The 15,998-nt window shown below is 63.3% G+C and overlaps 1 protein-coding gene across 2 annotated transcripts in view; it reads right to left on the reverse strand.

Annotated features, from left to right (window-relative positions):
• Positions 1-927: 927 nt before the first annotated feature.
• Positions 928-15,998, reverse strand: part of Med27 (mediator complex subunit 27) — a 180,864-nt gene continuing 165,793 nt past the window's right edge. For both annotated transcript variants that reach the window (XM_048345319.1, XM_048345327.1), the window contains exons 7-8: positions 3,958-4,035; positions 928-1,274 (exon numbers count right to left, since the gene is read on the reverse strand). In XM_048345319.1, coding sequence (XP_048201276.1) covers positions 1,140-1,274; positions 3,958-4,035 — 213 coding nt within the window. In that variant the 3' untranslated portion in view covers positions 928-1,139. The remainder of the gene's footprint in view (positions 1,275-3,957; positions 4,036-15,998) is intronic.

A 15,998-nucleotide genomic window follows, 5' to 3' on the forward strand; every position in this document is an offset into this window, starting at 1 on the left:
ATGACAGGTGTGAGCCACCGGTGCCTGGCCTCCCCTTTAAATTAAGGAATGTTAGCCGGGTGCTGGTGGCCCATGCCTGTAGCTACTCAGGATACCGAGATCGCAGAACGGGGTTCGAAGCCAGCCCGGGCAGGAAAGTCTGTGAGACTCTGATCTCCAATTCACCATCAAAAAGCCAAAAGTGGAGCTGCGGCTCTGCCAAGCTGCGCGGCACCCGACCAAGGGCGAGTCCAGGCCGCGGGCATCGCGGCAGGCTGTCGGGTGGGGCGCGCGTGGGGTTGTGGCAGCATCTGTGACCGGAAGTGGGGGTAGGGTCCCTTACGACCGAGGACAGGAGAGACAGACGCCCGCGCCCGGCGCGGATGGAGGGGCGCGGATGGAGGGGCGCGCAAAGCCAGGCCGGGGGGGGGGGGGGGGGACACGCGCGTGGCCCTGGCGCTGTGCCCGCCCTCGTCCCTGCCAGCGGGGCCTTCGCGGGCTGGAGGGCTGTGGCGGTGATGGGAAACCGTGCCCCCTTTGGCAGTGGACGTCCACGGGCGACGCTGCCGGGGGCCCCCTCCATCAGGGTGAGCGGGGGCGGGAGGGCGGGCTGCCGCTCCCCCTCCCACAGCAGTGAGCGCTGGCGTGGGGGGCCGCGCCCCTCGCCAGGCCCTTCACAGAACCCCGATGGCCCCGGAGCTTGGGGTCCAGGCTCCCGCGCGGGGCCACGCTGCCCTGGGCTCCCGGCCTCGCGTGGACATGCCCGCGTGCCTCTTCCCTCGGACCCGATCCACTCCTCACGTGCCCGACACCTTCCACGCCTTCCGTCCACTCGGGAGCGCCGCCCTGCCCGTCCCCCGGGCCGCCGTCCTCAGGACCCGCAGTCCCCCGCCTCCCCACCGAGCCCGGCGGGGCGCGTGCGGCGAGGAGCCCGGGAGGAGGCCGCGCCTCGGTAGAAAAGGTTTATTGCTTACAAAAATTAAGTTACAAAAACAAAACACGTGAACACGGGGGCTGCCGGCCACAGAGCACCACAGCCGATCCCTCCCTCCCTCCCTCCCGATCCTGCGCCCGGTGCGGCTCCCAGGGTGGCGGGCCGGGAGGGGCCTGCGTGCGGGAGGGGCGCGCGTGCGGGGCGCGGGCCGGCGGGCCGGGCGGGGTCACTGCCGGCAGGTGTCGTGGAAGGCCTCCAGGGTCCGGAAGTCCCTCCACGTGGGGGGAAGGCCGTCTTGCAGAAACTTCCCGCAGCGCTGGCACGGGGCCTGGAACAGCTTTATGTAGCTTCTCAGCCAGGTCTGCGGGGAAGCAGAGAAGAGCGAGACTGGGATGTGGGTGCCTCCAGGATCCCCCCGACGACGGACACCGCGAGCTGGCTCTGTCACCCCAGAGGAGCTGCCCAACCCGTGTGGCTCCCGGGCCCGGCCCAGCCGGGGGTCTGGAACCTGGATGCGGCCCCCCAGGCGCGGTGGGCCCGAGGGGCCTGGCCGAGCGCTCCCCGGCCCTCCCCGCGCACCGGGCCCGGAGGCGGGCTAGGCCTTGGGCAGAGGGCGGCTGGGGCTGGTGTGTGGAGGGCGCTGTGCCCTCCAGCTGGAGTGATCGCAGAGGTCATCGCCGGCAGTCACGAGGCGCCCCGCACACGGGGGGGGGGGGGGACGACAGCCCGTGTCACCCACTAACGAAATAAGCAGCACGCCGTCGCTCGGGAAGTTCAGAGAGCAGAGCGCAGCGGCATCATCCATAAGGATGAGGCGCAGGTAACTCGATTCTCCAAGTCAAGGAGATCCGATCCCCCGGGGCGTGCGGGCCTCGCCCTCGGTGGGGCGCCGCACAGGGAGGGAGGGCGCTGAGCGAGCGGGGTGCGGCCCTCGCCGCCGGGGACCCCCCCATGGCGGCTGGCTGGGGTACGGCCGGCAGCCCGGTCGTGCGCCTTGTCCTTGGGTGTCGAGCCAAGGCCCAGCCTCCTCCAGCCCCACGGGCAGAGCAGGGGCGGCGGCGTGCGTGACACCCAGGGAGAAGGCAACGGACCCGCGACTGCCGCCGGCGCAGCCACCGGGGCGCCCTCCCTGGGCGTGAGGAGCCCCCTCCCGCCGCCACAGCCCGGCCGTGCGCTCCGCGGCCAGCTCCCCAGAACCGTGTGCTGGCGAAGCTCCTCGAGCGGGGCTGCAGAGCCACGGGTGTGCGGGCGGGGCGGAGGGGCAGGGGAGGACAGGGCGGGGCGGGCAGTGTGGGCGGCCGGCAGGGCGGGGCGGCAGTGTGGGCGGCCGGCAGGGCGGGGTGGAAGGGCAGTGTGGGCGTGCCGGCGGGGCAGTGTGGGCGTGCCGGCGGGGCAGTGTGGGCGTGTCGGTGGGGCGGGGCTGAGGGGCAGTGTGGGCGTGTCGGTGGGGCGGGGCTGAGGGGCAGTGTGGGCGTGCCGGCAGGGTGGGGCAAGGCGGGGCAGTGTGGGCGTGTCGGTGGGGCGGGGCAGAGGGGCAGTGTGGGCGTGTCGGTGGGGCGGGGCGGGGCAGTGTGGGCGTGCCGGCAGGGTGGGGCAAGGCGGGGCAGTGTGGGCGTGTCGGTGGGGCGGAGGGGCAGTGTGGGCGTGCCGGCGGGGCGGGGCAGTGTGGGCGTGTCGGTGGGGCGGGGCTGAGGGGCAGTGTGGGCGTGTCGGTGGGGCGGGGCTGAGGGGCAGTGTGGGCGTGCCGGCAGGGTGGGGCAAGGCGGGGCAGTGTGGGCGTGTCGGTGGGGCGGGGCAGAGGGGCAGTGTGGGCGTGTCGGTGGGGCGGGGCGGGGCAGTGTGGGCGTGCCGGCAGGGTGGGGCAAGGCGGGGCAGTGTGGGCGTGTCGGTGGGGCGGAGGGGCAGTGTGGGCGTGCCGGCGGGGCGGGGCAGTGTGGGCGTGCCGGCGGGGCTGAGGGGCAGTGTGGGCGGCCGGCAGGGCAGGGCGGGGCGGGGCAGGGCGGAGGGGCAGTGTGGGCGGCCAGTAGGGCAGGGCGGGGCAGTGTGGGCGTGTCGGGGCGGGGCTGAGGGGCAGTGTGGGCGGCCAGTAGGGCAGGGCGGGGCAGTGTGGGCGTGTCGGCGGGGCGGGGCGGAGGGGCAGTGTGGGCGTGTCGGCGGGGCGGGGCGGAGGGGCAGTGTGGGCGTGCTGGCGGGGCAGGGCGGGGCAGGGTGGGCGTGTCGGCGGGGCAGGGCGGGGCAGGGTGGGCGTGTCGGCGGGGCAGGGCGGGGCAGGGTGGGCGTGTCGGCGGGGCGGGGCGGGGCGGAGGGGCAGTGTGGGCGGGGCGAAGGGGCAGTGTGGGCGGCAGGGCGGGGCGGGGCAGGGCGGGGCGGAGGGGCAGTGTGGGCGTGTCGGCAGGGCGGGGCGGGGCGGAGGGGCCGCGTGGGGCCTGGAGCACGGGAGCACGTTCCCCTCCCCGGGCGGCCAGCTGGCTGCCTTCCTAGCAGGAGGCTGAAAGCTCTGCTGCGTGGAGGGCGGCGCCCAGTGAAGCCAGGGTGGGCGGCTGTGGGCCCAAGGCCGGCCGGCCAGTGTGTCCCGGAGGCCCCAGGCATGCAGGCCGTCCTGCACACGCGGCCGGCAGTCACAAGACAAGGGCTGGGCAGAGGTCCTGACGCAGAGGGCACCCCCTGCTAGGCTCCACTTCCAGCTAGCCATGCCCCACAATGCACCAACAACTCCCAAGAGCCAGCAGCGCGGGCCGCCCCCCTCCCCCCTCCCCCCTCCCCCCAAGGCAGCGGGGCTGCTCCTCCTCGGGCTCAGCCTGGGAACCTAAGGAAGAAGCATCTGGGGAAACTGCAAGACATTTCTTCAATTGTAAGATGAATTCTACCTCTACGAGACATAGAATTCACTAGGCAAGCTCAGCTAAACATCTAAGTCAATGCCAGAGATTTCTGGAGGAGGAGGAGAGGAGGATCACCTAAGCGCCGCCCTCCCCTCCCCCCCAAGCCCGGAATCAGGAGGCGCAGAGCTCCCCATGCTCGGCCTGGCTCCCGGAACCGCTCACCATGAAGGATCTGACCACGACGTCTGGCATCTGGGGCAGCTGGTAGTGCAGCAGGGCCGTGGTGGCGTGGTCTGTCACCTGGGGAGGAAGGACGGCGACAGTCAGCGGCCAGCAAAGGCCAGCGGGGGAAGGCATTTCCCCAGCCCCAGCTCTGCGCGGGCACCCCACCGCCCCTCCCTGAGACAAGGACCTCTGAAACCAAATCTCAAGTAGGAAAATTAGTAGAGCTGGGGCTGCGGGGGAGAGGAGACAGGTGGCAGCTGGGAAGGACAGAGGTGAGTGGCGTGCTGGAACATTCTGGTAACTGACACCCCTGGCAGGCTGGAGCCGTGTGGGAGAGGAGGGAGTGGCGGAGGGCACACCACGGAGGGCTTCTAGGCCTAGCTTCACAGAACCCAGAGGTGTGCAGAAAAGGGCCCCACCCGCACTCCATCTCGCTGGGGCCAGAGCCATCCGTTCCCCTAACTGCAGAGCCCGTCACCTCCCGCTTCTGATTCTCACTTTTGTCCCCTGCTTTGTAGCTCCTGGCTTCATCAGGACTTGGCTGTCCTTGAAGGATTGACCCCTATCCTCAGGCCCATACGGACACCAGCCGGAACTTCAATATGGCAACCTGCTTTGATATGCAGGCAGGACATCTCACCTCTGAGGGCCGAATGGAAAAGCCCCAACTTGCTAGACCTAGTGGCCCTTTCAATAACCTCTGCCTCCTTGCTCAGACCCCATATAAGCCTGGTCCCAAATTCACCCTCTGGCACAACCTCCAATCCCATGGGGTCTGTGCCCCTCGCTGTTCCTCAATAAACAGGCCTCGCCTGTTGGTGATGGAGTCCGTCCTATTCCTTTTCCGTTCTCCTCCATTTTCCCACCAGTCTCTGCGGGTCTTCTGGATTTCAGAGCTGCTACAATGGCCTCTGAGGAGTGCCTTCCACAGTACAACCCGTGACCAGCTCCCGCGCAGGCCCCGTGGAGATCAGACTCCCCGGGGCTCAGGGCCCCGGGCCACAGGGGCCTAGCGCTGGGCTCAGGCCTGTGCTGTCCCTTGACTCAGCTCTGCGCAGATCCCTGCCGTTCTGAAATGTGGTGACACCAGATCCATCAGCAAATTAATAGATTATACTAATTTGATAGCTGTGTTCAAACTAATGGTTTATCTGATTGTGCTCATTAGGGATTCTTGGCATTACAAATGGTGTGGTTTAAAAACAAAACAGAACACTCCAGATGAAATCGTTAACTTGAGGACAGGACTAAGCACAGGTCTGGTTTGTTCAGGCCTGTTGCTTTTCTCGTCCCTTCCAGAACGCGGCGTGACCTGCTCGGCAGGCCGGCTTGGGGTCCTGGGAGCTGGGGGCTGGAGCGTAGGGCTTCCGCCCGGCCCGCTGGAAGCCCCTCTCCCAGGGCTCTGCAGGGCGCGGGACCTGGCTCGGGCGTCGCCTCTGCGTGCGTGCAGAGCGGCCCGAAAGCCGCGCCGCCCTCCGCACAGCAAGGCGCCCGCAGCGCGAGGCCCGCGCGGCGGAGGAATTCTCGCTCGGGTGACTTTCAAGATAAACGGCACTTCTCCTCCAAGTGCCAAGCGAGATACTTGTATTTTAAGCATTTTGACAGGCAGCTTTCTAAAACGAGCAATGTGTGCGTGGTGGCTTTTTTTTTAAGCGGTAGTAATGCTAACTCTGCGTCACGGCGGGGGGCGAGGGCTGGGCGGTGAAGGGGGGCAGCTGGGTCCCCTGTGGGCAAGACCCCTGCCCCGTCTGCAGCGGCCCCGAGGCGGCTGCCGTGTGGCCGCACCCGCAGCTGCAGCCAGTGCTTGGAAAGCAGGCCTGCTGTGTGCGCAGAGGTGGCACCGAGGGCCAGCCTGGCGCGGAGCTCAGTCAGGCCTGGGGCAGCGGCTGCGGGGGTGTGGGGCGCGTGCGCAGTCGCGATGGCGGAGCTGAGCAGGCGTGGGTGTGTGGCGTGTGCGCAGTCGCGATGGCGGAGCTGAGCAGGCGCGGGTGTGTGGGGCTCTTGAGCAATCGCGGAGCTGAGCAGGTACGATGGCGGAGCTGAGCAGGCGCGGGTGTGTGGGGCGCGTGCGCAGTCGCGATGGCGGAGCTGAGCAGGTGTGGGTGTGGGGCACGTGCGCAGTCGCGATGGCGGAGCCGAGCGGTGTGTGGAGCGCATGTGCAGTCACGATGGCGGAGCTGAGCAGGCGCGGGTGTGTGGGGCGCGTGCGCAGTCGCGATGGCGGAGCTGAACGGGTGTCTTCTTGACCTCCGGGACGGGGGACGGGGGGCGGGGGGCGGGGGGCGGTCCAGGACTTCAGCTAGCCTCTTCTCAGGAATCCAAGAGCCCAGGTGCCCAGGGTCCGGATGGCAAGGCACACACCTCACCTTTGGGTCCTGCTAGTAACGAGATGATGTAGCAGAGGCGTCAAGGTGGGCTGAGGGCCCCGGCTCCGAGCACCAAGGCCTGAGCCCCTTCTGGGCCCTAAAGACAAGGGCAGGCAGTGATTCTGGGGCATAAAGCCAATGTAGAGCAGGCAGTTTGTCCTTCTCGTGAATTCAAGCTAATGGGGTCTCCCAGATTTCCTACAGATGCCAGGAGTGGTGGGCTCCTCGGTACTGTGCACAGAGCCGACAGGTGCCCAGCCACAGCGCGAGTGGGGGCAGTGGGCGGCCCGGATCCTGGAGGGCAGCTTCGTCTACCCTGGCTCCCCCAGGTGCCCAGCCTCCCAGGGGGCTGCGCGGGTCTGCGGGAGGCTGGAGTGTGTGCCAGGCACAGGGCAGACCTGTGAGCACGGGTGCCCAGGGTGGAGCAGACTCGCTAACTGGAAACTGTGCTCTGGAGCGCCGCTGTGCCGGCCTCCCTGATTTGGCACCCGGCTCCCGGGCCCTCTAATTAGTCTTTCCATTGCTGAGCAATCTGGTCAGATCCGGCCTCTGTTCCACAGGGCGCGGTACAAAGTATTTCTTTTACTTGGCAAATTCCTAGCACGGAGGTGATCATTTAGTTCCTCTAGTTCTCTACCTCCGATTCCAGGAATTTTAACAGAAGGAAAGCCAGCCAGCAGACTTGCTGATTGCTCTCCTTTCTTCTCCACTTCCTCTGCGCTGGTTTTCAGACTGCCAGGCTGAACCCCAAGCACCAGGCAAGATGAGGCCATTGAACACCAGAGACATTTACCTACACTGATCTTCCTTTTTGTCAAAGCATTCCACCTTCAATACTTTTTGTTTTATACTTTGCAACAACAAAGTTGCTTTTTGTTCAGCATCTTAGATGTGGCAAAACAGACCTGGGGCAAAGAAAGATTGCTATTAACTAATTGAGTGGCAGCCCAGGTTTGGGTGCCGTGGTGCGGTAAGCTAATGAGGCTCTGCTGGGAGATGAAAGCGGCCCTCCCGGCGCAGGAGGCCAGGGAAGGGCACTAATGCTCCCGGGAGAGGGGCTGCGGCGGACGCAGCCACTGCCTGAGTGCTGGTGGGAAACAAAGCTTGTAAAAAGATCAAAGTCGACGGGGGAGCCCACCGAGGTAACGGAGGAGGCACTACAAGCAGGGGCACTGAGATGGGGGGCCTTCATCTCACAGTGGAGGAGTGCTCAGGAGCCCCCTAGCCCGGGAGGGCCCCCCTCCAGGGTAGGCTCTGGCCCAGTGGCTGGGGGGGAGGGGCATCATGGTGCAGGCTCCGGCCCAGGAGGTGCCGGTGTGGAACCAGTCGGGGGGCGGGGTGTGTGCATTGCAGTGCAGGCTCTGGCCCAGCCCGGGAGGACCCCCATGGCAGTGCAGACTGTGGGGCTCATGTGAGGAGGCACCGCCTGCTCACGACTGCACCAGGCTGGCCTTACCCAGGCTCCTGTCCCTCAGCTCCTCACACACCCAACCACTTGGGAAGGAGGGACCTTTCAGGAGACCTTGAAGCAGCTGCCAGTCAAGGCTGGAGAAGGAGCTGCCAGTCAAAACAGGCCCCCCAGCTCCCTGGGTGCAGATGGGCTCTGGAGCTATTTTAGCTGCAGCAGAAGTGAGCGCAGCGCTCTGTACAGGGCTGCTGGCCCGCGGCTGGGGTGGGGGCTCTGGCTCTCACAGCGTGTAGGAGCTGGGGGACCCTGGCCAAGGGTTCCGGCAGACCAAGGAGCCACCCAGGCCTTGCTCCCTCAGCCCTCCACCCACCCCTGATGGAGGGACCCAGCCGGCCACCACTCGGCAGTCTAGATGCCTGCCAAAGCCAAGGAGTTGCTCCTGGTGGGGCAGGGCCTGCCTGTATCCCAGACCTGGCGTGCTGTACGCACGTGTCACTGCGACAGTTGGGCCGCCCAGCTCCTTCCACCCCTTGATGTGAAAGTGGGTGCCGCCAGCCAAGGCCTGACTGGAATGAACACATCTAGCTCCTGCCAGGGCTTTGTGAACAGGGTCCCTCTCCGTGTGAGCCACACTGGGCTCAGACCCCATGGCTGTTGGCAGCCCTTGCCGGAACTGTCTCCCAATGTCTGGAAGGCCCGTCTAGACGTGCTGTGTGGAAGCTCCCTGCGGCGATTCTGATGTGCAGCCAGCCGTGTTAGGAACCGCAGCCCACCGTGCTCCACTGCCTGCTTCCCACCACCAGGGGGCAGGACCGCGGCTGAGCTGGACCAAGAGCTCTAGGAATTGTGCGACGCTCTTCCTAATGCAGTAACGGGCAGTAACGGGCTGGCCACATTATCGGGCAGCACACTGGCCCAGGGGGCCCAAGACCTCCCCCAGCGAATCCAGAAGAGCTAGGCTCTTCACCATTAAAATAATCCCCCTGCAGGAGTAACACACAGCAAACGTGAAGTACGCAGTGTTTAGACTTCGCTTATTTAAAAGAGAAGCCAGGTGGAGACCCAGCTTCTGTCCTGCTTCCCTGCAATAGGGAGATGGGGGTCCCCTCAGCTGCCCAAAGGGTGACAAGGATAATGGGATGGAATGGCCTTCAGTCCTGGGATCACTGCCTGGGCCACATCACCGCTGCTGCCCTCCACGAGAAAGGGGCTGGGGTCAGGTCCCTCTCAACCTAGGGGCCAGCGCTGCCCTCATCACACCAGCTGCCAGTCCTCTGGGGTGAAATGAAGGCCTCTGTTCCTCTAGAAAGGAGATTCCAGGCGACAGCCGAGGTGCCAGGCTGCTTGCTGTCCAGATGGGATGCCACCTTTACAAGGTCCTCAAACTTGGGCTGAGAGGCAGGCCCAAGAGCATGGAGCCCTCTGGGCTGGAAATCTAAACAGCCCAGCGAGGGAGCACAGCCACTGAGTGCTAGCTGTGTGCCCAGTGCCCCCGTAACCCAGAGAAGTGGCTTTCCCTGGTGGAGACCCTTCCGTGCCATGCTAGGGAAGGTCAGGGGCAGGCCAGGGGAGCGGGGACCTCCTGAGAGTTTTGCCCTTGAGGAGGGCGGCCGAAGGATCGCTCAGGAGAAATTCCTATGTTAAGTACGTAAAGAGTTGGCAACCCCTGCCAGCTGCACTGGTCCAAGGATGCCTGGAAGAACATCCAAGCCCGTCCCACAAGCACTGGGTCTGTGGAAAGAGGAGCCATCGAGCTTTCAAAACCAGAACGCTATGAAGTCAAGTCTTTTTTTTTTTTTTTGGCCAGTCCTGGGCCTTGGACTCAGGGCCTGAGCACTGTCCCTGGCTTCTTCCCGCTCAAGGCTAGCACTCCGCCACTTGAGCCACAGCGCCGCTTCTGGCCGTTTTCTGTATATGTGGTGCTGGGGAATCGAACCTAGGGCCTCGTGTATCCAAGGCAGGCACTCTTTGCCACTAGGCTATATCCCCAGCCCTATGAAGTCAAGTCTTGACAGTGGTGTTGGGGGTGTGTGATGGGGAGTGATGCTGAGAAGCTTCTAAAAAATGGGGGTCAAAGTAGAGGGAGGGGCTGAGGCCGCAGATGAATTCATGTGAGGGGTAGCTGCTATCTAATCTGGACCTGGATTTATGTGCCACAGGCTCAGCAGGTCTGGAGGCCCGGAAAGGAAGCCTCAGCACCCACAGGGACCGGGGATTACGCAGGCATGATCGATACTCCTCTCTGCTCCAAGAAGGAGCCATCTGTAAGCCTCTGCACGGCTCATCCCTGCCCTGGGCCAGGCCGGGCTGCACTGGGGCCCGGGTCTGGCATGGGAGGAGCCTGCTGTGTGCCGGGGTCTGGCCTGTGGGGCCCAGCCTAGTCTCCCTTCAGCCCCCAGCTGGTAGCACAGGGACCCGTGGGGCACAGCGGTGCACAGGTCATCCCCATCTGGAATGCTCTTCTCCCCTGTGCCTTTCCGGGTCTCGGGACGCAGCGTGCTCCCTTGAGTGGGGCGGAGGGCCTCTTGCGTGCACTCTCTGCAGAGCCTCCGGGACATCTCACTCTGGAGAAGCCAGACCGGGCCATGCCAGGGCACGAGGCTAGTCTGCTGCGCTTCTGTCTTTCCTTGGCCAGGCTCACCCAGTAGGACACGGAGTGGCTGAGGCAAAGCAGGCAGGAAGCATTCCACTGTAGCTGTGAGAAGGCGTGGCAGGAGTGTGTGTGTGGGGGGGGAGGCGGGCCTGGAGGTGCCGGGCTGGCTGTGTGGCCAGGGAAGTCTCCAGGGTGCTGACCCCCTCCACCTCGGCAGGGCGGTGAGGAGGTAGGCCTGAAGGGTCCTTGACATTTCTCAGGATTAGGGAATTAAGGCTCTTCATTTAGATAAAAAGAAAAAAGAGTTTTGGCTTTTACTGCTGGGAACATGCCAGATTCATTTGCAGAAAGTCAGAGGCACCTGCTTGCGTGGCGAACCACCGGGCGGGAATGGAGAACGCAGGGCGGCCGGCGCCACAGGCCTGGGCTGGAGAGCGGCTCGCCCGTCCCATGGTCTCACAGCCGCTACTGCCGATGAGGAAGCCAGGGCAGGGGAGGCCACGGAGGCCCTAAGTGGTGGAGCTGAGGGTTTGGCGAAGGCCTGTGCGGCCGTGGCCGCCGCTGGGGACAGTCACAGGGAGCACGGTGCGAGGGCAGGACGTGGAGGGGTGGGTCTTTCTGGAAGCAGCTGCTCTGACCTGGTGGGTGCCGTGTCCCACACAGCCCTCGAGGAAGAGACAGTTATGGAGATGACAAATGGACTTCCTGTGATTCCTCTAATGGCAGAAAACCACAAACCATTTCTCGGGCGACTCGACGTGTGTGGGGAGGCCGGCGGCCGCGCCAGGCCTCGGGGCCATTTTCTCCACACGGTGGTGGGCGTGAGTCCCCAGGCGCTGGCATGCTCGCGGTGGCCCTTGGAGGGAGGGGACCGAGTGTGTCTTCAAGCCAGGCTTGGGCGTGCAGTGTGCGTGTGCCGCCGCACGGATGTCCCCTCCTCCGAGGCTGGTCCACAGCTGGCTTCCGGGCAGCGGAGGGGGCCCCGGGCTCCACGGGCTGCCCATCCGCCCTGGCACCGGTGAGAGCCACCCCCTCGCTCTAGCACACGCCTGGGAGGCAGGGACGCCGGTTCTCCTCCTCGGCCCGGCCCGGCTGCGGGCCCCTCCGGGGAGCCTTCTGGGCACGCGCTGGGCGAGGTGCCGCGGGAGCTCTGGCAACCGTCTGGCTCCCCCTCAGCCTCGGCAGGCCTCCAGCCGGCGTCTGAAGAGCGGTTTTGCTATCATTTTGGAGGGGTTTTTGGAAGGAAACGTGAAAGGCGGCGGGAAGGGATTGACGGTGACCTGGCGGCCACTTCCTGAGCCTCGCGGGCGGCTGGCGGTGCGCTCGCAGAGAGCTCAACTCCGGGAGGAAGAGGGCGCGAGTGCTCTGGGACTCTCCAGGGTAGGGAGGTAGCGGCGGGTCAGGTGGGTGGTGCCCGGCTGGGATTCAATGTATGCAGGGCCCTGGGCGCACGCCGCCCAGCAGAAGGGCGCCGGTGAATGCCAGAGGAGCGCGAGTCCCGGGGCCGACGGTCCCCTCCGCCGGGGAGCAGCTGGGGGCCACTCGGCGGCAGCCTTCACACAGGGCCCGGCCTTTCAAGTCCAAGAATGGCTGAACGAGACAGACAGGAAGGCCGGGGCGGCGGCACCCTGCAGGCAGCCCACCTGCCCACAGCTGGGCCGGGGCGGCGCGCTGACAGGTTACCTCCCTCTGTGGTGGGCCGAGCGACGCTGTGTCTCCCCTCGCCCATCCCCTCCGGCGGAGACCCTGCAGAGCGTGCGCTGCCGTCTCCCCGCCCCTCGGCCTCCTCTCCCACCTGCCCGCCCCGCCTCTCCCAGCCGCCCCGCCAGGGCTGAATGCGGGCAACAGCTGCACACTGGCGCACGCTCCTCCCAGGTTAGTGGATGAAAATGCGCGGCTCTGAAACGAGGGGGTTAAAGATCAAAACAGTGACTGCCCTGCAGAGTCTAAATGTCAGAAGAATAAGAAAGCGCTGGAAACCTTTCCTGGCTCTTTGTGATTCTGCCCTTTCAGAGGGTCCCCCTATTTCCAAGTCCCATTCTCTGAATCCCCTCTGCTGGAGGCTTGCTGGCTATAAAAAGCTGCTTCGCCCTAGGATGAAGTGGAAGGCGCCCCCAGGGGAGAGCGGTAAATGACAGGCACCTGTCTGCAGCCATGGCCCACAGCGCGCTACCCCGGCCTGCTGCCACGGCCCCACCTTGGGTACGGGGTCTAATGAGCGAGACAGAGCAGGGCTTGCTGACAGTCAGCAACTGCAGACAAAAGGAAGGTCGGATCTCATTTCCTGCAGCTAGATTTGCTGCGGAACCTGGGGAGCGGTGGCTTTCACCCCAGGAGTCATGCGTGGGCCTCCGAGCTTGATGGGGGCCGGCTTCCACGCTCCTACCTTGACATTTTTCCCAAGTAAAAGAGAGTAAGCTTGGTTTGGCTTTGCAAGGCACTGCCAAGAGCTCTGCCTAAACTGGATCCTATCCAGGTTGTGCTATACACCTAACCCCTTTGTACAACTATTTAAAGATTAAAAAGACTTCTGCCCGAGCTGACCTTGAACCTCGAGCCTCAGGTCTCAGCCTCCTAAGTAGCTAGGATTTTAGGCATGAGCCACCACAGGACACAGCTTGGCTGCCTCCTTTGCCCTTGGCATCGGGCTGATGCTGGGCCCTGGCCCGGCCCTGAAACCACTGGGGGAAGCAGGCGGGCTCACCACGTGCTCGACAGCGTCTTTGAGGAAACACTCACAAGTGGACGTTTCACTCACAAATGGGCGGACAGAGGAAGAGGGTGCTGGGAGATGGCTGGCGCGCCGCAGCAGGGATTAGCACCGCCACCAACTCACTCCTTCTCGCCTGGTATTCTGAGTATGCGACACCAGCCTCCACCTGGAGCGGCCTGCAGAACCTGCCGGCGGCCGAGGGGCCCCGCTCCAGGCTTTACATGGGGCTCGGCTGTGGCACAGGAAGTGCCCCCCTTGCTGCCGGGCCGCCAGCCCAGCCCGAGAGGGCCACACGGGACCCCGGGTGCAGCCAGCCCCCAGGCGGTGTGGACGCGCATTCTGTGCGCTCGGCGCCAGCCCCTCTGCACACACAGCGTAGGCACAGACAAAACGCCACACCCCTCCCCCAGCTCTACTGAGAAAGAATGAAGCCTAACGCTCTACATTATTTTCCAATGTTGCCTTTCATCTGGGAGCAAATAGACAGTGTTCTCGGCACCCTCACCTGCCCCTTCCCGCCCTGGGCACTGGGCTCCGTGGCAGCACTGGGACGTGGGGCGGGTCGAGATGAGACGGGAAGGCTGGAGGGCGCTAGTAAACACAGAGGGTGTTGCCTGCTGGGGGCCAATCCCCATCACTCAGAATTCAGCTACTTTTTTTTCCCCTGCTTCAAACATGCTACAAAAAGTACAAGGAAAAAAAAAACTGGCAGGTGCTCTTAAATCTCTCCAGCTAGACGAGTATCAAATTTAACCACTGTTTCTGTATGTTTGTAGTTTGAAACACATAAGGAATGCTTGGCAGGTGATTTCCAGAGGAGGCAGGGTAAAAGCATAGCACTCTCTCTAAATCTGAGTTTCACATATTTCCCAAGTTCCTGATAACCTTCTGCATGCATTCAAAACCACTACCGATCACACGGGGTGTGCCAGCCCCCGAGGCTCCAGAAAGGCCACGGCGGCACCACTGTTCAGGACCAGGCTCGCAGGCCAGGCCGCGGCCTGGGAAGTCTGGCATTGGCCCAGGCCTTTTGCCAGGCACAGAGAAGGAAACACCACTATTCCAGCAGAGCCAGACCCCAACAATGAGCGGCGCTTCCTCCTTGGATTGGTTTTGGGCTAACGGCCAGAGGGAAACGACCACAAAGGCAGGCAGAAGTCAGCACCTAAGGCTGCGAGGTGAGGTGTGGCGGGCGTGCTGGCCGGGAGAGCACCCCCTAGGCTGGGCAGGGTGGCCTCTTTCTTTTTGGCTTTAGATCCGGAAGAGGATGGAGTATGTTTCCAAGGAGGGTTTAAGTAACCTTTTTATTCTGGAGCAGTATTAGATTTACAGGAGCATTCTAAGGATGGCACAGCAAGCCCGGCAGCTACACCTGCAGCTATGGCTGCCACTAGTGGGCGCACTTGGTCAGAGCCCTTAAGGCTTCGGCCCTCGCCACGGACGCACCACACTGTTCTTGCGAGCCTCTCACCCAGCCCTGCCAACCCCACTGTCACCACACCTTTGTCCTAAGGAAGGACCCACTCTGGATGCCAACTCCAGCCAGATGTGGACGTCACTGGCTTTTCCATTTTCCTTCTTGAGAGTGAAGCAGAGTAGCACACTACATTTAGCTGTGACAGATTCTGTTCTTTTGTTTAAGCGCAGGGCCTCCGCCACGCTAGGCTAGTGTTCTATCACTTGAGCCACTAGCCTTTATGTCTAGGTTTTTTTTTTGTTTGTTTGTTTTTGCCAGTCCTGGGCCTTGGACTCAGGGCCTGAGCACTGTCCCTGGCTTCTTCCCGCTCAAGGCTAGCACTCTGCCATTTGAGCCACAGCGCCGCTTCTGGCCGTTTTCTGTATATGTGGTGCTGGGGAATCGAACCTAGGGCCTCGTGTATCCGAGGCAGGCACTCTTGCCGCTAGGCTATATCCCCAGCCCCTAGGTTTTGTTTTTTGAGATGGGGTCTCAATGCTAACTGCCCAGGCTGGCCTCAAACTCTTTTTTTTTGGCCAGTCCTGGGGCTTGGACTCAGGGCCTGAGCACTGTCCCTGGCTTCTTTTTGTTCAAGGCTAGCACTCTGCCACTTGAGTCACAGCGCCGCTTCTGGCCGTTTTCTGTATATGTGGTGCTGGGGAATCGAACCCAGGGCCTCGTGTATACGAGGCAAGCGCTCTACCACTAGGCCATATCCCCAGCCCTGGCCTCAAACTCTTGATTCTCCCGCTGCAGCCTCTCCAGTATCTGGGATTATAGGTATGTGCTACCATGCCTGGCTAAGATCATAAACTTGTAATGCTTAAGGCTGTCAGACTGTTCCCGCACTACTCTGACCTGTCCTTTGCTGAGCTATCATCTCAAAGGGGCTGGAGGTAAAGGTGAACCGATGCAGTATGAGCACCACATGAAGTCTGCAAGGCCCTCTGATCATGGTGTCACAGGCCCTCTGATCATGGTGTCACAGGCCCTCTGATCATGGCGTCACAGGCCCTCTGATCATGGTGTCACAGGCCCTCTGATCATGGTGTCACAGGCCCTCTGATCATGGTGTCACAGGCCCTCTCATCACTGTGTCATAGACACTCTGATCACCAAGTCACAGGTCTTCTGATCACAACGCCATGGACCTCTGATCGCGACATCACAGACCCTCTCTGATCACCATATCACAGCCCATCTGGTCACCGCATTACAGCCCCTCTGATCACTCCATCACGGGCCCCTGATCACCATGTCACAGGCCTCTGATCACGTTACAGGCAATCTGGTCACTGCGTCACAGTCCCTCTGGTCACTGTCACAGGCCCCTGATCACCACGTCACAGGCCTCTGATCACTACGTTACAGGCAAACTGGTCACTGCGTCACAGTCCCACTGGTCACTGTCACAGGCCCCTGATCACCACGTCACAGGCCTCCGATAACTATGTCACAGGCCCCTGATCATCACGTCACAGGCCTCCGATCATCACATCACA

Source organism: Perognathus longimembris, chromosome 1 (genome assembly GCF_023159225.1).
Source record: "Perognathus longimembris pacificus isolate PPM17 chromosome 1, ASM2315922v1, whole genome shotgun sequence".
Classification (NCBI taxonomy): Eukaryota; Metazoa; Chordata; class Mammalia; order Rodentia; family Heteromyidae; genus Perognathus; species Perognathus longimembris.